This window comes from Drosophila guanche, unplaced genomic scaffold (genome assembly GCF_900245975.1).
Source record: "Drosophila guanche unplaced genomic scaffold, DGUA_6, whole genome shotgun sequence".
In the NCBI taxonomy this organism is placed as follows: Eukaryota; Metazoa; Arthropoda; class Insecta; order Diptera; family Drosophilidae; genus Drosophila; species Drosophila guanche.
This window is the reverse complement of record NW_022995754.1, coordinates 207103-230296: the sequence shown is the minus strand read 5'-3', so window position 1 is coordinate 230296 and position 23194 is coordinate 207103. Positions and strand designations below refer to the sequence as shown.

At 42.6% G+C, this 23194-nt stretch overlaps 2 protein-coding genes across 4 annotated transcripts in view; one reads left to right on the top strand and one right to left on the bottom strand.

The window, feature by feature from the left end:
• Window positions 1-2: 2 nt before the first annotated feature.
• On the bottom strand, window positions 3-11109 carry LOC117589441 (ribonuclease P protein subunit p29). Its single transcript, XM_034281380.1, has 2 exons — window positions 11105-11109; window positions 3-713 (listed from the first exon to the last, which is right to left on the bottom strand). The coding sequence occupies exon 2, from the start codon at window positions 685-687 to the stop codon at window positions 79-81; it is 609 nt and encodes a 202-aa protein (XP_034137271.1). The 5' UTR covers window positions 688-713; window positions 11105-11109; the 3' UTR covers window positions 3-78.
• LOC117589437 (serine/threonine-protein kinase NLK) overlaps window positions 2370-23194 on the top strand; it is a 56541-nt gene continuing 35716 nt past the window's right edge. For 2 of the 3 annotated variants that reach the window (XR_004574211.1, XM_034281376.1), the window contains exons 1-2: window positions 2370-2898; window positions 3508-4089. Coding sequence is in view for 2 of the 3 variants with exons in the window: in XM_034281376.1 (XP_034137267.1) it covers window positions 3926-4089 (164 nt within the window). In the remaining variant the exon portion in view is untranslated. Of the gene's footprint in view, window positions 2899-3507; window positions 4090-23194 lie in introns of those variants that run through there. The other variant, XM_034281377.1, reaches the window with a different exon arrangement.

Sequence of the window (23194 nt, the reverse complement as noted above, 5' to 3'; positions counted from 1 at the left end):
GGAAAGAAAAACAGACACTTTTCGGTAGGGTACGGTTCGGTTCGGTTTGGTGTGTACAGGGATTTGCATTTATTGGCCCTAAATGAAGGGCTGCAGATAGGTCTTGATCTTCTTCACACTGCGCTCCGCCGGACGGATGGTCAGGTGCTGGCCAAATATGGTGAAATTCATATTGCCCACCGATAGCCCAAAGACGCACTCGCTCTTGGGCACGGTCCTAAGGCGATCGTCCTCGCCCAGCAGCTTCAGCACATTCTTCGTGTCCATCACACATATGCCGGCCAGTCCCTCCAGCGTCTTGCATTTGGACTGGATCACCTTCAGTCTGGCACCGTGCAGATCGAGCTTGATCAACTGTTTGCTAAACTCCTCGTAGTGGGGCTCGTGAACCTCGGGTACCTGGGTGCCCTCCCGTAGGCCCAGATGCTCGCGCACATAGCTCCGCCAGAGCTGGTGTAGGGGCAGCACCTGCTCGTAACGCATCTGGCGGGTGGGTAGCGTGTTGAGGCCCAGGCGGGCGTACTCGCGGCGAGACAGCGTGCTGGATTTGTGCGAGCGGCGCTTGCTCGAGTGCTGCTTCCGGCTCTTGGCCCCCTCTAGCATGGTGATGTGTTCGGGTATGATGTTCACGTTACAGCGGTGGTGGGTCACCACCAAGTCGGTGATGTATTCCAGCAGAGGCTCCATTCCAGCAATAAAAAGAAAGTAAACAACTGTGTGCGAAACAAATTAAGTGGGGTTTATGTGGGTTAATTTCAGTTTTTTTCTTTGGGATATATACGGTATTTTTTTTTGGCTATTGGGCTTATAATTGACTTGCAAAAATTAGCTTTAACTGCTCTCCTGAGCTGTCTCTACAAGTAGCATGGCAAGGTATGGAACACAGGCAAAAAACGACCAGCATTTTTTAGTCCCTTTGTCGGATGCTTTTATATAGGCTTGGCCTCCTTCCTCCAGAGGGCGACAGACAGGCAGCTTGCAAAAGAGGTGTTTATGGTAGAAAATGTGTAGCGGGGTGTAGTTAATATTTACGGTATATTAATAACATTTTTGGTATATTTTTAGGGTATCTTTGTGCTCATATTTGGAACGAGAAAATTAATCTGGAGAGCGTTAATTGATCTCCGGAGCTCTCTGTAACAGGTGCACGGCAAGGTAGAGAACACAGGTAAACACAGGAAAAACCAGAAAGAGCTCTTTTAAGGCTCTTTGCCTGCTCATTCTCTACACTCTCTGTATATTGCCGACAGAGGGCGGCAAACATTTTTGATCTTTTAAATTTGTTGTTGATATTTGGAAAATGAGTAATTGTAATTGTTGTATGTGGTGTATTCACTATGTAAAATGAAAGGGAATTTTTGCTTACTTTCTTTGTTTAAATCAGTTTCTATTTACAATCCTAAACAAATGATATCCTAAAATAAGCTAGCTTGTGGAGGATTGATTGATTCATTAATCGGATGAAAATATAGTTTTAGAACCAAGAGTCGTCACTAGCCTGTAATATTGAATAGAATATCAAAGTCGAGGAAAATGATTTAAGAATCCGAATGCTTACATTTATGCAAAATTTAAAGGTATTTTTTGGTATATTTCTGAAGGACGAGCAGTGTATTTGATCCATAAATGCGCAGTCACACTTACGTATTTTAACGTTGGCAACATAATTTGTATGGACCAGCAACATTCTGGGAATAGTAAGCAGCTTGCTGGAATATTAAGCAGCATTGTTCCCCAACATTTTTCATGGAACAAGCAACATCTAGTAACCTTGGAGGGATTAATATTCTCGAATTGAGAAAATGCTAGAAATCTTTGTCTCTAATCAATGCAAAAACATTCTATCTGTAGCCATCCCAACAAATTATGCAGATACCGAGAATATCGATATACATATGTATATACATAGAAGGCATATGAAAAGGTTATAAACATGTCAGTCCAAGATAAAGTTATTATTAATGTTTGAGAGCAACTTTGCAATTTGAAATAGGTATACAAATGCTCATACTGTGCTTTAACTATCTGTTGACAAGCAACAAATTGTCAAATTGCGTTGCATTCCGTTCCCACTCGCGTAACGTTTAATGCTATTTTTGTTCGTTGACCGTTTTAGTTTTAAACTTAATTTTGGAAACATTCCAGAAGTAAGTCGTGAAAACAAGCCACTCTTGTGGAGAATTGATTGATAAATCGGATAAAATTAAAGTTTTAGCGCGGAGACTCCTAACTAGCTCGTACCATTAAATAGAACATCAAAACGAGCTAAATAATTTATGATTTACGGTATATTTACAGTTTATTTTGAAAATGCAAGATATATGTCGGTATATTTCCGAGGGTCTGCCGGTGTATTTCATCCATAAATGCGCAGTCACACTGGCAGAAAGACCGCCGCGTGTGAAAAAGGTTGGAGTGTGCTGCAAAACACAAAATGCAATAAAATAAGTTGTACAATACTGCGGCTTCGCGCGTCGTGTGATAACAAAGATAATGCAATATTAAAAGAGCGAGAGAAAGTGACCCGGGCAATTGTTTGTTTGCCTGCTACATATTTGAGAGTATATGACAGTGTATATATATTATATGCGCTAATGTGTGTGAGTGTGAGCAGCAGCAACCGTAGTAAATAGTATTTGTATCCGTCTCCGCGTTGCAATAGTTTCCGTCGCGTTTTTTGTGTGTTCGTCTGCTTCAACAATAATTACAAAAAAAAGTTCCAATAACAGTTAGGGCTCTTCTATTTTACCTTGTTATCGCCACATCTCTCACACACACAGCGTGCTCTTCCCACCCGCGCCCCTTTCCCCATCGCCCACTCGCGCACACGGAAGAGTCGCCGCAGTCGGCATCAACAAAAAACCGCTGTCGCCGTGCAGTAAATGTGCATATTTAAAGGTAATTCAAAAAGAAAAGCTATCCCAAACAAGGTTTAATTAGCAGGAAAAACTTTTTCCTTAGGCCTGGGAACTTTACTTGAGATTTTCTTTCTTTGCTTTAATTAAGTGATTTTTTGTCTGCGACTATGCGCGTCGCCAGCACATAATTGTCAAGTGCGGGAGATCAGAGAGGCTCTCAATTAATGTTTGCCAAATGTCAAGGAAAATTTTTTATTTATTGTGCATGTGAGAAGGGGCTACTATGGCTCCCCGTGGCCAGTTCACTCGACGCGTTTTGAGCGCGTTGCTGCAGCCACGCGCAGAGCAGAGCAAGGCCCAGAGCACACAAAAATCTCACTCACGCGCACACACACATACACTTACAATGTAATACACGGACGCGCCCCGGCAGCTAGCCAGGCAGCCAGAAGCAAACGGCTCTTTTTCGCTCTCCCGTTTTTGCCAGCAATAACGAAATCCCAAACAAAAGGAATGCCAATTAAAGGAATTTCAACTTTCCTCTTCTCAGAAGAAAATTTTGTAAGCTTCGGATCCCGAAGTTGTAGCTATTCCTTTTTTCTTGTTTATCAATTCCCTAAGTCTCTTTCTCTCTCTGCCCTCGTTACAGTTGCCAAAATGTCCTCAACTCTCATTTAAATAATCTATAAAAAAAGTGTGAAAAAGAAAACGTGAACAACGATAGAAAGAAAGAAAGCGGGAAAGAAAGGAAAACAACAAATGGCTCACAATTGAATGGCGGCCATCGTGGCCCCCAGCGGCATCCATTGAGCAATCAACACCATTTCACCCACATCAAATCATCTGGCATCACCACCATTACCACGGATTCCACCTCAGAGACCGCCAACGCCACTAGCCATTCGCCACTGCCACCAGAACGCACCACTCCACACTCCATTGAGCTCCATCTGCCTCCAGCAACGGCAACAGCAGCCATAAGCAGAATCGGAATCAGAATCAGAATCAGCGACACTGCGAGTGCAGCTGCTCAAATTATTTAAACCAGTCGCTGCCGTAGTCCATCAATGAGCGTTTCGATGTCACTGGTACAGGGTGGTGCTGCCGGTGGTGCGCCACAGGGCGCCAGCGCAATATTGGCCGCAGCGGCCCCCTATTACCAGCCGCCAGCTGTGCCGCAGGATGTCCAGCCTGATCGTCCCATCGGCTATGGTGCATTCGGAGTAGTATGGTAAGTGAATTCTTAAAACTGTAATACATTTCTTCTTTTTTTTTTAAATTTGCTCATATGCTGTCATAGGAACGACCTTTCGGTCCCTTTCGTTAGGGATAAATTTTCCGGGGTTCAGCAACCTTCTCCACGAGAACACTGTGTGCTGCTGCTTAGGCCTTCCTTTGATTTTGTAACCCTTTTGATTTATTTTCCCTTGCTGTTGTTGCTGCTGTTTTGTGCTGGGTAATGTCAACATCAACAGAGCAACATCCTCATCCCGTCGTTGGTAGCACTCCTGTGTGCCCCTCGTCATTTTTGCCTTTAGTGCAATTTTTACAGCTCGGTCCCCCTGAGGGTGGATTTTTCCATATATTTCTCTCTATTTCTATTTCTCCCTTTATCAGCTTGCCACTCTGCTCCTCTCTCTTTTCTATGCCCTACTCTCATCTCTGTTTTGTTTCTCTTGATTCGATTTGCATTTTTGTGCAGAGTTTAAGTACATTTTTACATTAATTGTTGCTTAAATTCAGGTTACATGCAGCGGTTATATTTCTGGTATTAAGTGAAAATTGGCAACGTTGCTTCACAATCGCTTTTTCACAATTTCATTCACGTGTAAAACGGCATTTCCGGCAATATAATCAAAACGAACGCAAAGTGGAGGAGGCTTAACAGGGAAGTTGCCGCTGGCGAGGGCAAGAGAAGCCAGTGAAAAACTAGCACACCTTGAGTTCAGATGTAGGCTGGGAGAGGGCGGGGGCTGCTCAAAGAAGAGCCACAAGTGGAGGAGCAAGCCCTCAAAAGAAGCAAAAACAAAAACAAGTCACATAAAAAGGCAAACTATAAAGAGAGAAGCCAGAAGAAGTAGCCTGCTCCTCTTACCGCTCCCCCCCCATGTTTCCTGGTGCCTGTTCCCTGCTCCGAAAGTCCGGGGGAACCTGCAGAATGAAGTCGTTGACGTTCGATTGGCTTTTGAGGAGCAATCATCATCGATGAACGAATGGACGGTATCGGTCCATGCAAAGGCTCGCTAAACTAAAAATTGTAAAACACACAAAGAAAGACGCTGTCATAGAAGAAGGAGGGGAGAGCAATAGAGGCAGCAGGAATCACCTGGTTTTACTTACCTCTGATGTGTTCGGTCCGACCACAGTGGAACGCAATCAAGCGTTACATTTAAGTGCTAAATGTCGAAAAGTCAAACCTTGTTACATAAATGAAATGCAATGCAGTCCACGAGGCCTAGGGTTTGGGTTTTGTTTGTTTTATTTGTATTTATGGTTCTTGATGGGCGGGGAATGAGGAGTGGTAGTGGGAGGCACACCGAATAGCAGGTGAAGCGTGGTTCGCAGATGCGGAAGGAAGTGCCCTCCTTTGGGCAGGATTGGGTAGGCATTGATGGGTACATATTACCAAAAAAAAAAAAAAGAGCGTAAGCCGTGAGTAGTTAAGTAGTTATCTTGTTTTCGACTGAAGTTTGGCAACGGGGCAAGGTAAACTGGAAAACTTTTGGTGCTGAAAAAGTTACTTAAAAAGTGTAAGCCGCCGCTCTCTTGTTGCAACACTACGACCGTGATTGAAAGTTTCGATTAAAAGAGGTTCTCAAACATGAAGTTTGGAAATCGATTGAGACCTTTACCCATTGCAATTCAAATTTTGAGGATTGTCATACCCTTAAATACTATTTCCAATTTCTCCACTGCATTCGTTCCCTGAATGAACCGCCCCTCCGTCATCTTGGAACCCTTTGAAGATGTGCTTATATTGCTCGTAAAACTCCGAAATCGGTGCCTAATGTTAGATTATTCAATTTATAATTTTATTCCGGGAAATGGTACTCGAAAGAAATGGGAAAAGGAAAAAAGAACAAACATTTACCCAATTAATCCTAGACGCAGAGTTCTACGAATTTCATTTCTCCCAATGCACCAGCACACTACAGATGCAAAGATACAGATACACAGACACAAAGAGTCAAGTAAAGAAAAGGAATAATAGTTATATAGACATTTATATATACGTACATACATATGTATGTACATATGTACATACAGGTGTGTGTATTGGACATGGACATGGACTCTGGTTGCAGTCTGGTCCGCAGCCCAGTCGCCTTCTCGCAGCGAGAAGAAATATGTTCTATAAGGTATACCAAAAGACGAGCAAAGATCTCTTCGGAGTTTACTTTAAACTACCTGCAACTGGTTTTAGAAGAAGCGGCACATGCAGAGACAAACGGAAAGAGGGGTGAGGGGCGGGCTTACACACGGCAGGCACAGCAGACACCAGACGTACAAGCGGACAGTGGAGAGACAAACGACCAGCGACCGATGGAAAAAAGACAGTGTAAACCTTTTGGCTGGTTTCAAACATGCTTCCTGCACGACTTGTGGCCTAAACCTGGGACCTGCGGACCTGCAGGCCTGAACCTGGCCTCCGCAACTGCGTCTGGAGTTTGGGTCTGGGGTCTCTGGTCACTGAGCCGCACAGCCTCTTGGGCAAGGTGTCGTCCCCACTCGCAGTCGAAGTATCGAAAAGAGTCTTTGGTTTAGACGCTCATTCAGCTCAACAGCTCATTGTTGCTGTTATGTTCGGACCCTAGGCTTCATTCTCTTTCTAGCCTGGCGCAAAGGTTACTGAAACACTCTTAAATTAAAGTTTTTATTCTAAAACATGGAATGACGGGTTTCATACGTTTCCACTAAATTATAGGCACTATAATTCATGAAATGTTACTCAAAGTTAATTGCTTTCAATTGCATTTCCTGCACTGAAAATAGTTTAAATCCGTTTGGAATTATTTATGCATTTTTTAAGGGAATTTCGGTGTCTTCCAAGAGAATCTGGTCCGTCTGTCTGCCTCTTGCCGTTTTTATTTATTTTTTTTGGTCAGGGAGCAAATCTTTAGGCTAATCTGAAACGGCACAGCAGAGTTCCAGGCAGAATACATTGTACATTGGAAACGAAATTAGTGCAGGAGAATAATAGTTCTTTATATTCCCATTCCATTTCATCACTCCATCCATCCACTATTTCTGGTGGAACGAATGGAACAGCTGCTCCGTCAGGGGTATGCTCCGAACTTCTCTTCTGTTCTTTTGCGATTTCTGCGATGATGGCTTTTGGTGGTTGAACAACCTTCGCTCTGTTTTTAGAGTATTTTCTGTCTGGCACTAACACACACGCACACACAGACACTGCCCGCTTACAGGATATGGGTTCTGTTCTGTCGGTTCATCTCCCGCATATGTTTTTCTCCTGTCCTCTTTGCTTCGTTTCACTTCCCTGTGATCCAGGGACTGCATCATCAACCCGAACTCGAGAACGGAACCCTGAACCATCTCCATCCCTCTAGTTTTCGCTCAGTTGCAGCAACGAATAACGTTTTTCCACAACGATTTCTTTTTTCAAACGTTTTCCTTCTGCAGCATAGGGAAGCCATTTTCACATGCCAATGGGAGAAGGGAGTGAAGAGAGGGCAGAGGAGAAGCGGTGTGTTTTTGACTTTGAAAGTGTTTGAATAATTATCCTGTTTTTCCTGCATCTCGTACATACCCATATGTATGTACGTACATACATACATACTATGTCCATATGTTCTGCTCCATACATGTTAAATACATATGTATGTATGTATGTACATATGTACGTATTGCAGTGGAAAAATGGTTTCCTTTGCTCTTTCGATGCGATGGGATTTCCAATTCATTTACAATTCCATTCTCCCATTGACTGGTGAAGGATGGGAAGAGGAGTTCGAGGGGTCAGCCATGGGTTTATGAGTTCCTCATAAAGTTTTTCTTTAAGCTTCCTTCCATACATGCATATATATAAGAATGGACATACATATGTATGAACGTATGTAAGTATATGTAGATGTAAATTAATTGAATTAATTCCCAACGTTTCGGTGGCTGGGGGTGGAAATGGATTTCGTTTTTATTAACTTTGTGGTGGGGATTTTAGGAAAAAAGTTCTTCCCTATTTTTAATTTATGCAATTTGTCAAGAAATTAAGGTTGATCATGATCACTAGCTGAAATTTCAATTAACCATTATGGTCGAGTGTGGAACACACTCTCTCTCTCTCTGTGGTATTCCTAATTGTTTGAGGAAATTTGTTTGGAGTGATTATGGTTTGCTTTTGTGATTGATATCACTATTTTATGGTTACTTTGCTTAAAGCCAATCCAAGAATTGAAATCGTTTTCAACGCAATGTTTTTGTTTGTTCCAATCGCGTGTTCTGCGATGTGATTGAAATGTGGCAACGTTGCTTTCTTTCCTGGCAAAATGGCTCTCTCTGTCACGCACACAGGTCCTGCTGCTGTTTCCTTCAGGTAGTATTCTTTGTTATTCCTCTTTTTGTCGTGTGAGGCGACTTATCCCTACATTTCGAGACAGTGGGTGAGAAGAGAAAAAAGGAGAGAATTACGGACGCAATTTTGTCTACAGCTTCATTGCGGCCTCCGCTAGATACGAAAGATACAGCAGATACAGATACATATGTTACATACCAACCGATGTTTGTATGCATGTTCATATGTGCATATGTGCATACTTATGTATGTATGTATATGCATGCGTATTTCGGCTGCTTCTCTGCTGTGGTATGTGTGGCACGGCCAGCAGCTTAGTCCACTTGAACTGTTGCTGCTGCTATTGGTTGCTGCATTGGTTCAAGCTGTGGGAGCTCAAATTTATCTTTGAAGTTTATTTAGTATCCCTCTATGTTCTCTACGTTCCTCTCACTCGTTCAACCCCCCCGCTGGAGGTTCCCTATCATTTTATTGGGCTTTCATGGTATCATGTAACAAAGTATGGCAGTGGTAATTCCGGGATAAGGTGCCACCAAGGTGTCTCCATCTTTTCCATGTACATACATATGTATATACAGCCATAGGTACATATCTTTATGCGCCTGTACCAGCGTGTGTGTGTTGATATTATTTTCACGTGTCTAGAGAAGAGCTTGGAACCCCCTTAGTACACCCCCATTACCGAACACACTCCACGTAGAATGAGCCCTGCGCTCCAAATGTAAAATAATTGCCAACAAAAGTGCCACCAAAACGTGTAAAGCTTCCATTGCGTTTGAGGTTCGGGGTCTAGGGAAAGGATCTTCTTTCTTCTTTGGACATTCTCTCCTCTAACTGTGTTTGCGTGCGTATGTACATATGTATGTATGTACAAACATATGTATGTATGTATGGGTGTGTGCCAAATAAATCATCGTGTGTGTTGGCCAACTGAAACACACAGCTCCAGAACTATTCCGCTGCTCTTCTGCTGCTACGGCTGCTCCAATACTCGTAAAGTGCACTGGAAATCTGAAATAAACAAGCACTCGGACATCTGGTGCTAGAGGCGGAGGTCAATTCTAGTTTAACCCGAGAACCTAATGAAGCTACTACACGGGTGAACAGTCACTCCCCTCTGGGGCAGAAGAGGAGAATGTAGGGTATACACATTCACAAAGGGAGGGTGAGGTGTGTAACCAGAAGGGAAACTAATTAACGAATTTTTACTTGCGGGGGAAGGAAAATACAGAAAGAGAAGGTAAAGAAATAAATAGGTCTATAACCAGAAATTAATAAAGAAAAAAAGAGAATATCGAAAAAAAAAAACCGACCATAGTAGATTAATCTTCGATTTTCTTTCCCTTTTTTAAAGGTCTCTGCTGATTTTCGTGCACTAATTAGAGATAATGATCTATGTTTTTCTCTTTCGATTTGATATTGACAGGAGGATTTCCTACGTTTCATTAGAGGACTCCCAACCCCAACCACCCAACTTTGTTCTCCACATCTCCTCGCTTGCACTTTTGATTCTGATTTTCTGGGGCTGTGGAAAACTCTAACTCTCTCGCATTATTTAGCACAATGGAAGAGCAAACGCTTTTCTTCCTTCTGGCACGACGGCACAAGTCACTCAGCCGCAACGAGGAAATCGTGCGAGCTGTTAAATGTGTGGCTGCCACCAAAGGCTGGCTGCTCCTCTGGCAGCTGCAACATCAGAGAAGCATCAGCCGAAGCGACTGTAACTTACGGCCATTGTCTGCGACCTGGCTCTTACTGTTGTTGTACTCTTACTGGCTCTTGTGCTGCGGTTTATGCTGGCTTTTCTGTTGCCACTGCCTCTGTTGCTGCTATTTATGCTAAATGAGGTTTAACACAAAGCAGAGAAGAATTGCGGTAACAAGAGCATAAACCTCCTAGGGTCGTATTGAATCATCTATGCTCTTTTGCTTACCAACCGATAGATCATCCTAAACACACATAGAAAATAGATAATACTACACCTATTTACATATGTGTGTGCATATGCATGTAAATGTATGTATACTGACTTATTTAGTAGTCCCTGTGCATGTGCAAACCTGCTCCATGGTTTGCGATTCTTTTGGTGAAGGAAAGGGTATAACGAGGAGGGTCGTTCTTCAGGCGGCAGTAGGCAAAAGCTGCAACTGTATAATGTCTGCCGGCTCTCATCGTCTGCCTCTGACAGTCGAGGAAGGAAGGAGAGGAAGGGAGCTGAAGAGAGGCAGCCACTGCAGTGCCCCAGAGGAGAGCAGCGATGCAGAGAGCGAGGCCTATATGCAATCTTTTGTTGCAAACTTTTGACAACACATTTTACCACCCTTATTTTGATTTGTTGCTGCATGGGGGAGGGTAGCTCTCCCCAACCATCACTATCACTATCGCGCTTTGTACAGCACCCTTGTATGTATCTGCATTTGTAGTCTTCCGAGTCAGTAGGTGTTAATTACAAATTGTTTGTCCAAGCAAATTGATCGACTCCATCAATGCTGCAGCTTTGTTGCGGCAACATTAGCTGGGAGTAGGATGGGGTGGGGTGGCATTAGACATTGTAATTGAATTGACTTTTTAGAATGACCAATTAACAGGGGGATACTACAGATGAAGCTCTGAAGAAAGGGGGTACTTCCCTCTTCCCAATAACCAAGCGAAATGCGGTCACACTTTGATGTCACACAATTGTGGCACCGTCTCCTCTTACTCCCCGCACAAACACATTTAAATGAGGGGTGGAAGAAGGGAAAGAGCTTAACATATTTTTGTAACCCCTAAAATGCCACACAATCAGATACGTTTTTTGCCGCAGTGCTTGCCGCCGCATCCAATACTAAACCGAATGGAGGTTTGGTTGCTGCATCATCATCGTCCGCATTCGTATCCTCCTGCCCCATGCCCAATGCCACATGGAAAATCGTGTGTTTGCGCTTGCCACTAAACGCTTTTGACATTTCAATTAAAATTCTACAAAAAGTCTACGTCGGCAGCGGCACACAGGCTCCAGCTCCCAGTTCACTGCCCCAGCGGTAATTGCTGAGAGAATGCCTCAGATAAGACGGTGGCTTTATACCCCCGCATCTTCCTGCCTCATGGCCCCACTGCAACGTCATTGTTAAATACGTACCCGAACGTACATAAAAGTGTTTGGAACAGTCACTGTTCCCGTTGTCCCTTTTCCACCTCTTGGTCAATGCCAAAAATATAATTAGAAAAATGCGTTAATTGTGGCACTCTCCTCTCTCTTCCGAAGGGGGAGTGGACTCCCATTTTTCCACTTGAAAATATTTTCTATCTTTATTGCTGCACTTGCTGCAGATTCTGTTTCATCATTCCCTCGCTCAATCTTTTTGGCACTGCAACTTTTTAATCTCTAATCTCTCCTGACAACAGCTGAGGCTGTTGCGTGTTGCTATACAGTTTTCATGGAGAATTTTCCCTGCTGCACGCCCTTTTAGGGCGGGTGGCTCCTCTTCTGATTTGTCATTTACCTTCCCACTGTCTGCCTCTTTGTTAGGATTTAATATTATTTTTGTATTTTTTGCATATTTCACAGCGTTTGCTGTCATTCCGTCAATTTTGATGTATGATCTTGATAACTGTACGAAACATACGGAACACGATGCATATAACAAAGGGGTTTGACTCCTTTCCGCTCCTCTTTTCTGTGCCTCCCATCTCTTGGGTGCAACAAAAGCTTTCTGTATGATACCTTCAATGCGTCACAGAATTTTCGGTGAGGAGACTTTTCGAGTGGAGAATGAGAATGCGAATGCGAATGCGAATGGCGGTGGGGGAGGTGGAATAAGATAACTAACAAAAAGAACAGAAGAGCATGAGAAAGTGCGATAAAAAAAACCTTAGAATGAGGGGAACATGAGAAAAGGTAAAGAAGAAAGAGTCAGAACGGCTGAGGATGGAACAGCAGAAAAGGGGTCCAAGATCTGAGCTGAGAAATTCATCGTTTGTTCCTATCCTTTCTGAAGCAGAAAAATAAGTCCTCGTGCATTTCCTCGTGCCACTGACTGGTGTAGCTGTAGCTTTTCGTCTTCTATGAATTCTGCAAACGTGTCGTCAATGCATTCTCTTATATAAGCCACACACATAAGGCAAGCACTTGATGCCTCTTGTTGCCAGGCAACAGTGACAGGAACAGCAGTTGTGGAATTTTTCTGCTTACTCCCCGTGAAATTTTGGCAACATGTAGGAGAAAATCGCTATTTCAGTGAGTTTCCAAGTCATCAGCATTTGATGGTTGCCGCCCTCCACTTCCATACATACATATTTCGATTATGTTGTATTATTGGCCTTGCTCTCGAGTGGAGTTCCGCCTTCTGCTCCGCTGTGAAAACGGAGAGCTAGAGGCAGGTGCAAGTCGTAATTGTTCTTAAAAGCAGAGACTCCTTGATGAGTCGCAGCATTGTCCTCGAACGACAGGACGAAAAGAAGGGAGGATAAGAGAGAAGAGGGCTCGAATTACGCCAACACAGACAAAACGAGAACAAAGGCGTATCGAAGCAGCGATCCTGTCGGACGAGCACCAGACAGGATCAATGGCATAACAGGATACCGATAACCGAACCTCAAGTACCTGTATGTTTCATCTCATCCCATCCTGTGTCTCCTTTGCAGCTGTCTGGCTTCGTTTTCAGTAATTTTTTTGTCCTCTTGTTTTTCTACATTGATTTTTCCTTGCAGTTTGGAGCCTCGTCCGAATAATGGGAGCCTCTGCCGCCGGCCTGTTCTCTTTTTAACAATATAAAGAGAAAAATAAATACGTCAGGTGGTCAGATAATAGCAATCAAATTGGTGGAGAAGGGAGTGGGACGTTGACGCTGGTGTGAGGGAAAGAGAACGGGGTACGGGGGACCCAAAATGTAAAGGATGAGCATGAATGTTAATATTGACGCAAGGTGGAGCTGCATGACTTCTCTGCCTTTCGTTCCGTTGATGCACCTCCCCACTCCTCCAACGCTGCAAAATCGCCAATCGTTGGTCAATTTATTGAAGTTGTTTTTGAACTTTTTCTTTCTTCTTGAACGAAGAAACCCCAAAGGACAGACGTTACCGGCAACTGGCGGCAGACTCGAACACCGATGGGCGACAAAGATGACTGAAAAATTGCCAGCGGAGATGATCGTGATCGGGAGTGATACTTGATGACTGGAAAGCAGTGACACAACTGACAGAGAATGGATGTAAATTGAAAGAAAAACAGAGACAGAAAGAAAGAGAACACAGATTGAAATTTCTACATTTCACAGTACATATGTATGTTCATATGTATATTTTTACATAAATCCTTCTTACATTATGCAGTAGGTAGTTTTAATTTCCATCGATTCCCTGCACATTTCCAATCACATTCAGAAATTCCCTTACTATGTACTCAATCCGAAAGTCCCGCAAAATGTTTTCTCATCTCTGAAGCAACATTTTCGTCGTCGCTGTTTTTGTTATTTTTCCTTCTTCTGCTCACCCACCTTCTTCGATCTTCTTGCGTTCTCTCTCTCTCTCTCTCTCTCTCTCCATCTGGTGCTACTGTTGTTCTTTTAACTGCTGGTACGCATGCGCACACAGATCTTCCACTGCCTTGGCCACTGAGATCAGAGAAGCGACGCAACGTTCATTGCACCCAACAAAAAAAGAAAAAAAAATTAAAGAAAAAGAAGAATGAAATTTTCGTTTTGGATTTTTACGATGACCAAGCTGGACGGTGACTGGGGAGTAGCATACAGAGAGGGCAGAACTGACAGAGAACCGGATGGTCCTCTCGTCTCTGCCCTGACCACCGACCCAGACCCAAATGCCCCTCTTCTCTCGACCCGCAATCGCCTGAAAACCGTGAGGTCCGAGACCGCGTTCGTTGCCTTTGCCTTTGCCTTTGCCTTTGCCTCTGCCTCTTGTTGTTACTTCTGATTCTGCTGTGCAAAATGTTGCAATATGCCTTTGGGGCAGCAGCGCAACTCTGCTGCAACAACCTATCCCAAGTTGAGTATTGTTTATAACCCGTACATGTTTGTGGTACCAAAAGAATTGTACGAGTGTATTGTGTTCAGCAAAAGGAGTAGTTTCAGTTAGTTCTTATTATTAATCTCCATTAATTTGTGGATCATTGTTATGTAGGGTATTTCATGGTCTTTAGACCTTGCACTAACTCGTGTGTGCATGCCTGTGGGGCTCATCCTCTAATTGAAGAAAATGGCAAGGGGAAGCTGGTGCAGGAAGGGCAAAGAGTAAGGTGGAAGAGTTTTCTCAAAGTTTAAATATTTTTAATTGAACTTTTGCCTCCAGAATGGGAGGTCAAACACGACACACACACCCACACCCACACGCAGGAAAGACAACAACCTCTGGTGATGGTGGAACGGGGGAAGACGAGGGCAAGGTGGAGATAACTTTTTGTGTTTATCGATTAGTTGAATATCGGAAACATGCATCGACGTCGTCGGCCTCTGTCATGATATAACACTGTTAGACAGAGGCATATAATTTGCTTGCGACCACACCCCACCCACTGAAAGTTCTATTCAGGCTCGCGTTTATTTATGTGATTGTTTCTGTAGCTATGTAGTTAATTTTTAAGTAAGATTGTACAGTAGGGGGCTTAATGCTAAAAAGGCTAAAGGCTATTAATGCTATGGAATATGGAATATGTGACATGGATTGGTCATATGTATGTACATACATACTTACATATGTACATACATACATACATTCATACATATGTATGTGTTTGTTTTTACGAGGCATGTTTCATGGGAACTCATTATGAAATGAGATTTAATCATGTTTATTAATTAATAAACATTCCACACATACATACATACATACATAGCTAATACATTTTTTTCCATTTTTCCAGTCAAACTTGTGTGCATCTACATTAAGTAGGTAGAGATCATTAGCTAGAGCTTATTGTTTAGTTTGGGATTGGAGTTCCGAAATGCGAACTCCAATGGGGATTGGAATGTCAATTAAATACTATACGGCCGCCACACGAGACCAGAAATCCAAACAGAACAGCACAAACCATGGAAAAATGTAGGAAAAACTACTGTAAAACTCACTCGACAACAAAATGCATTAAATTCTTTTCATTGTCTCTCTCCCATGTGGCCATCATAAAAATGCGTCATAAAATATACTACATGCCACAGAGAGAACATCTAGAGAGCTTCTCATGACAGTGCGGGGAGGAGCGGGGAAAGTGAGAATGAGAATGAGTACGCGGGGAGCTGCACTATACTCACCGTGTGCTGGGTTGAAGTATCGACGAAGGGTGTTGTTCCTCTGTTTCTCATCTCGAGGGTCAAGCATCAAATTTCACGCACATAGGAGCAGGATTTGGTGTAGGAGAGGAAAGAGATGGGGAATACTTCCAATAAGTGCTGCTACTGCAGCATCTTTTCACTTTGGTATACGATGAAATGCATGTGGAGCACTAAAGTCATGGAAAGAAATCCATAAAGAAAGTAATATGAAACGTGGCGGCCACTACTACTGTCCTCACCCATCTTCTCCTTTTCGACAGCTCTTCTCTATTCTCTTTTCTGCCCATAAGGCAATTTATCTAATGGTAATATTGTATGGCCATAAAACAATATTGGCAAAAGGCGAGTCAGCTGTGGTCCGTCAGAGGGAATGAAAGAGAACCCAAACAACTTTCCACTGCCTCCACCTTAGAGGAGGTTCTAAGCCCCAGAGCCAGGCCCTGGCCATGCCGAAAGCATTTAGGGAATTTTTATATTATCCAATATTATCTAGATATTAGAGAGTTCTCGTTGAATTCGGATCCAGAAAATAGTACTGGAAAGAATGAGTTTTCAAAGATCTTCAAAGTTGTGTTAAAAGTGTGCAAAAATATGATTTGTGTTTAAAAAAGAGGAATATGTGGTTTGTGGCAATGTCAGCTTTTGTCTTTTATAAATGAAAACCGCATCCATAAACATTAGTTTACACTGAAATACCATACACACATCACTGGAAATGCTTCGATTATTTTAGCTTTTATTTCATTCTATGTAATTCCATTCATCAGTAGAACCGTTTTTCCAGAACATAAGCACCGTGGATCGGTTGCAGAAGAGAAGGAAGTCTTATGAAAGAAAGTCCCTCTATTGTGGTTTCCCTCTCTCCACCTCCCTTGTGTGTTTTTATTTGATTGGAAATTTCCCCCATGCCCTGGGATATTGCGCTAAATTTAAATCTCTCGATGGCCCTCGAATGACATTGATTTGTCATCACATTCACCACACACAGATATGTACATGCATATGTAAATGAAAAAAGATCTTTGAGTCACTCCGATCTTCTATTTCATGCCCCTCCACTTTTGGATGTTAATGTTCTTTTTCTCTTTGGGTATTTATCCAGCTGTAAATTGTGTGCGGTCTGTAAAGAGCAGGCATCAAGCACCATTAGCACTCACCCTACCCCACCCCCAAATGGCTGTTTCTTCACTATTTTTATACATACACATGTTTGTTAATATGTTAATACATATGTACATATGTACATAAATATATCTGCTGGGTGGAGCCCCCGTCCCCGTAAGACAACATATTTTTCCCTACAACTCTGCGCCCCACTCTCTGTCTCTCTATTTCTATGGGTCCCCTCTATACAAAGTTTGATGACCTTCAATGTTGGGAAAACTATCTTTCTTCCATTCCCTTCTCTGTTTGCTTTCGCAATCAGAATTTTGTATAAAAAATTCGTTAGGTGGCTTGTGGGTGGTTGTGGGGGATAGGATAATGGCTGTTCCATTTTGGAGACCTCCCAAGTCTGCCGTCTTCATTCCATATAAAAGCAGACCCCCCATGGAACAACATTGAACAGGAAAAGGAATTCTGGTTTGCACCTACAGCAAAGCGGAAACCCGAAGATAAAATTTACAAAATCTTTGTTATCCAGGACAAACTGCTGAGATATGAAGAGAGATTTCGGATTTTGTGGTGTCCAGTTTTTCCTTAAAATGTAATCTTTTCCTGGAAAGGAGGATGTCGGGTGTGGCGTTGGCTGTGGAAACTGAAAAGGAAAAACGATTTCTCTTTTTCCTTTGCTTTTCTGCTAATTAAGGCAGATGGCGAAATCATTAGACTTTATGGGAATGAAACATATTGAAGGAGACATTCGCAGATCTCTCAGAAGTACTACATGTACATGCACATGTGTAAAACTTTTGTATAATCCAATTCTTATCAGTTTTCTCTGCTCTTTTCCTTCCGCTTGAGCAGTGGGCGCGTGTCTGCTGGCTGTGTGTTGACTGCTGACTGCTTTCAAGGCAAACTCTGAACGGTGGAAAACTCATTAAACAAAGTACTTTTTCGCACACTTGAAGGACGGACAAAGGGAGGCAACGACACACCTCAGAGCTCGGCTGTGAAAGAAACTCTCGTATAGACTCCGCTCGCTCTGGCACCACCTCTCATTCTTTTGACTTTTGTCCCCCACATTCTCATTCTGTGTGCAAGAGTGGGAAATTAACAGTTGGGTGTATGTGTGGGTGGGTGTGTTCATGTGCTTGCAAAAAGTAACTTATGTTCGCTTCTGTTGCTCTTCTAGTTCGCTTCACACATATTTTTCAGATGTTTATTCATATTATTGTACCCCTCTTGGGTCTCCCCCCTCCACACTGTTCTAAATACTGTTTAAAATGTGCTTAACACACGCACACAAAAACAAACATTTAACTATTTGCTACACACACACACACACACACACACACACACACACACAGCCAAGGAGATGGAGTTAGCACAGCTTGAAGCGCTCATAACTGGGCTAGAAAGGCAAATGATTAGAAGTCCAGAAAATCCATTAAAATTATTAAGGAATCGTCTCTATTCTTCAAAATTATTTGTATTTTAGTATTATTCATGAAATACTACAAGTACAAATTTGAATAATAAAATGGTCTTCTGTTTCTGGCATTCACCTCCCATTTCCATTCCCATTTCAATGGATTTTCTGTTGCTACTTCCATCATTTGTATGCCTCATGCTGTTGCATTGTTATCGTCCATGCCAACTGCTGTCATTCCTTGCATGCTCCAGTATGTGTAAGTTCTTTGCTCTTTTTGTCAAACATTAATTATCAGGAGCCCTGCATCAAAAACCAGAAAAGGGAATGGGAAAACATTTCGCTGTCTTAACCCCTGGCTTTGGGGGAACCGCCGCTTCCAGTTCCCCTCCAATAGGCATTGAAAGAAGGTGAGGCTTAGGTTAGGTTGATAGGCTTATACATATGTACGTGGAAATGTCAATCATGTTTCGTAGCATTGTAAACATCGATGAATTCTTGAAACATCAGAAAAACATCGCTCACAGCTTCAAATGTTCTCTGCCATGTCCTTCGTTTTCGTTCGTTTTATTGTTTGCATTCATTTGCTTACACGTGTGTAAGTCTTGAGTCTGTCTTGAGTAAGGAACCAAGGAACCAAACAACGAAACGAAATACAAAATTATGCACATAAATTCGGAAAAAACTTCTCAGAGTCGTAAACATTTGCATCTGCTTCTTTCTGAGTTTTTCTTCTCCGGGTTTCCTTTTCCCTGTTTTTCTGTGATTCTGCATTTCTCCCTCAAAGCTTGCAGAGTTTTCCGGGTTTCTGGCATTGCTTGCAGCTTTTTCCTATTTCCTTGTTTTCATCTTATGTTTTTTCTAAGAAAATCCCAAAACGCCTTTCTCGGGTTTTCAACTCCCATTTCTTCTACTTTCTTTGTATTTCTTCATCTCTTCTGTTAGAATTATCCATTTTAGTTAAATATAAATTGCTTCATCTTTGTGGTTGGCACAGAATGTAGGGGTCTAGGGAAGGGGGTCGAGCTAAAGAAGCGTGTTGGTGTGAGAAGTGTTGACAGATGTAGATGACAGATGAAGAAAAAATATAAAATTTGACAAAACACCGCTAAGGTGCAGATGTATGTAATACTGAGTGCCTGGTGTAAAAGTTTCTGTGTACGTATTGCATATTATGCTCACAATCGATGAATACGACAGAAATTGGCCAACAAATTTCAAGCGAAAATAATTATTTTGCACCCATTAAAGCACCTCCTTTATTCCCTCCCCACACACACCCCCGTCCAAAACTCCCCACATCTCTGCCCTCTCCCACTATCCCCTGTCTACCCTCCCCCGCTTTGGCTGGCAGGTGATTCGTTGGAACGTTATCTGCTGCCACACAATTTTCACCAAATGCGAAATGCGAAAAATAATCCCACTCTCTCCCCCAATCTCTCTGTCTTGGTTCCGTTATGGGGACTCAGAATAGCCGGGACACGGGCTGTGTGGAGAGAGGCTTCGCAGGGGGTGGAAGCCATGTGCCTGGTTTTTAGTAAGGCTGAAAAGCGTCGCGTAAAATGATACAAAACAAAATTCCGAGCTAGAAGTTTCGTAGCCAAAAATGGATGCCAGGGGGAAGGACATTGTCCCTGGATCCAGAGGAGAAATCAGGGTTAAAGACAAGGATGAGGTGTGAAAGGGAGGGAAAGAGACAAGAGCAATCTCGGTGGAAGTCATTGGGGAAGCAACTCTCCCCCTTGCACCAGCCATCCTAATTCTCCACAACCCCTTTCCCCTTTCCCTTGAATGACTCTTCAACCTTTACAACTCGCCCCTCTGAGCATCCCACTCCTGTCCTTCAGTATCAACCTAATCTGGCAACTACTCGAACGCTAGAAATTTGTTCACATTGAAGGCTGGAAGAGACTAAAGTCAGGGAAAGGAGAGAAATGTAGGAGCCGTGAAAGGATAGGGACACGGGGACATTCAGGAGATAGAGCGAAACTTGTTCAACATCGTAAAAGTTACGGAGGCCATTACATCACACAGTGAGAATCGGAGAGAGAGTGAAAGAATGGACCTCAGAAATCGATGGAAATGGGAGAGGGCGAGTAAAAAACATATTGCTAAGGGGAGAGGAAGAGCCAACTGGCCCCCCTCGGCCTCCGAAAGTTTTGGCATAAATTATATTGGTCAGAGAGAGCCGTCACCACTGCTCTCCTCTTCCAAGCCTCTCTGAACGGCCTGCAAAGGTAATAAAAACAAAATCTAAAAAAAAATCCAAACCCACCAACCAACAAGAAAGCCACAACAGCTCCAAAAAGAAGAAGAGACGTGTATGAACGTTTGTGAGACGCTTCGTAGGCGTCACATCTTTAAAACCCGGTACTCAGTCAGTATATACATATGTAAATACATTCATACATACATATGTATGGAACCTTAGTATGATACATATGCAATAATGGATGGTGGTATGAATGGGTGAGATGTCACTGCAAATGAATTTCTTCATTTTGGCTAGAATAATGATCTGAGCCGATATTAATTCAGGGTTTTGATAGATATGGCCATTCTATACGGAATTACGAATATATTTTCATTTTCTCTTATCTTCAAAATTGTGAATTTGGGAGATTTTCGCCCTTTGCGTGGGGGGTCGAAATTTTGAGATACACACAATATGAGCATACAAAAACTGGAATCAAAACTTGTTTGTCCTATCTCTTATGGTCTCTAAATACTAAGCGCTAATCAGAACGGACAGACGGACATATGTAACTCGGCTATTGATGCTGATCAAGAATATGTACATACACTTTATAGGTTCAGAAACGTTTCTTTCTGCCTGTTCCACTTTTCGTCCACAAATACAATATGGAAGGAGAAGAAGGAGGGCCAAGGGTAAAGGACGCTCAACATTTTGTGTCACGCATCTGATTTTGGTTCCATATATGAAAGTTAAACAAAAATAAGTTAAGGGTAAAGTGGGATATGGAAATAGGGGAAGACACATAGATAACAAAGAATTCGGAATTCGTTAGTCACGCCATTTTAATCTATGTACAATTAAGCGACCAGAGAAGTCCACGTAGAAGTAAAATCGAAAAACAAAGAAAACCAATGCGTAACAAAATTGGCCTTAGGATTTCGCAGGTCATCATCGCCATCTTCTTGGGGTCCTACGCAGCTTTCTCCTTTTTTTCCTGTCTCCCTCCTCTAGAGCACACACATGTCGGGCAAACAGTCGCCATCGATGATGGAAGGAGGAGGAGGAAGATAAGAGGCGAAAGAGAGACTGTAGGAGGCTGATGCTGGTCTTTGCCTGGGGGTCGCATAAAGGACAAACGGAATGGAGGCAAGAGCCAGGCAAGTAGACCGTGGAGTGGTGTGGCAAATATGGAGGGGTGTGGCAATCGGCTGGTAACGACGACAACTATGCCGATGCCTGTTTCGTGGTGTACACGTGGATAGGTGGTCGAGTATGGGATGCGTGCGTGGCTTGTCGGTGGAAATGGGGAAATGGCATGTTTAATTTTAACCGCTTATGACACCCCTGCGTCCTTCACACACACACAGACAAATGCACTCTTCCTTTCACTCCCACTGCACCTTTCCATATCCAGCCTGAGTATGTTTTCATGTCTGTGGAATGGAAATTCCCGGGAAAAAACAGAAAGAACCCAAACCGTCTGGAGAGCGGCGTCTGGTAAAAGCCAATGTTCCTCTTACTGATTCTCGTGTTGTTTTTGTTGGTTTCTTTCTTCTCTTAATATTAAGCTATAATTGTTGTGTCTCTCACTTTCCAGTATTATCTTCCTTTAATATTATTGAAAAATGTGTTATCCTCTCCCTGTCCGTCGGTATAATGGTTATTTGCTTATACAACTTAACACCGCTATCCAGCAGACCCGATATAACTGTTGTTTGCCCAATTCCTCACCTTTTGTCTGTCTCTCTATTGACTCTTCTGACCAGAGAAATATAGTTACCCCAAAGAAAAGGCAATAATTTTTCAAAATCTAAAACTAAACCTGGGAAGATTTCCCCAACTTGAAAGCAAAACAATTATAAATAAAAGTGAGGTGCATCATAAAGTCTTAGCGCAAATCAAAATCCATAAACCGCAAGACATCATAAACAAGCAGGCACTCTTCCCACCCGCCGCACAGATTCATTCAATCCATCATTCCCCAGTTAGACTGTCTGCCATTCAGTTATTCCGTCAGTTGGTCCAGTGTCCTTGAAGCGTTATTTTGCTATGTGCCCCGTTCATATTGCATACACACAGAAAAAAAACAAGAAAAAGCAAAATCTAGAAAAAATATATGAAAAAATGTCGTTGTTCGGCGCTGGCAGACAGTGCGAATTTTCTGGTGCATTTTGGATCGCCATACTCATACCCATACTCGAAAATCTAGCTTGTTCTTTGATGTTGAGTGCCTCTCCCCGCTACACCTTGTACCTCACTTTGTTTGCCTGTTTCTCTTCCTATCTGTATCCCCCATTTTCAGAATTTTTCTTTATCGTTCGCTAATATTTTCTCGTGACTAATTGCTTGTTTTATTTTTTTCTGTACTTCAGTAAAATTTAAAGTATTTCAAATCAATTCAAAAAGGTGTCGCGGCATCAAGATACCTCAGATTAAATAGGATGCATACTAGCTATGCAAGAATACAAACTAAATTACAACATTTTTACATATTCACTAACTCTTTGTCTTTTGTTCTTTTCTTTTTAGGTAAGTTTCATCACTCACTCGGTTAACTCTCGAAGACCACCCGATGAGAAAATGAACTCAGTCAGTGAGTCATGAACCCGTGTAAAATTTTGCGATGCGTTAACCGAAAAGATCGTAAGTTAAAGCTGAATACACTCTTCGTTCGCGAAGAGACGCGCGTTTTTCCAATTAAAATTATATAGTCAGACGGATCAAAAGGAAGGATAGATATACATACATAGAGGTTAGTGTCTAGAAGATGGGGCGATATTAATTTCGAGCGCCACATTTGGATGTCGTTGA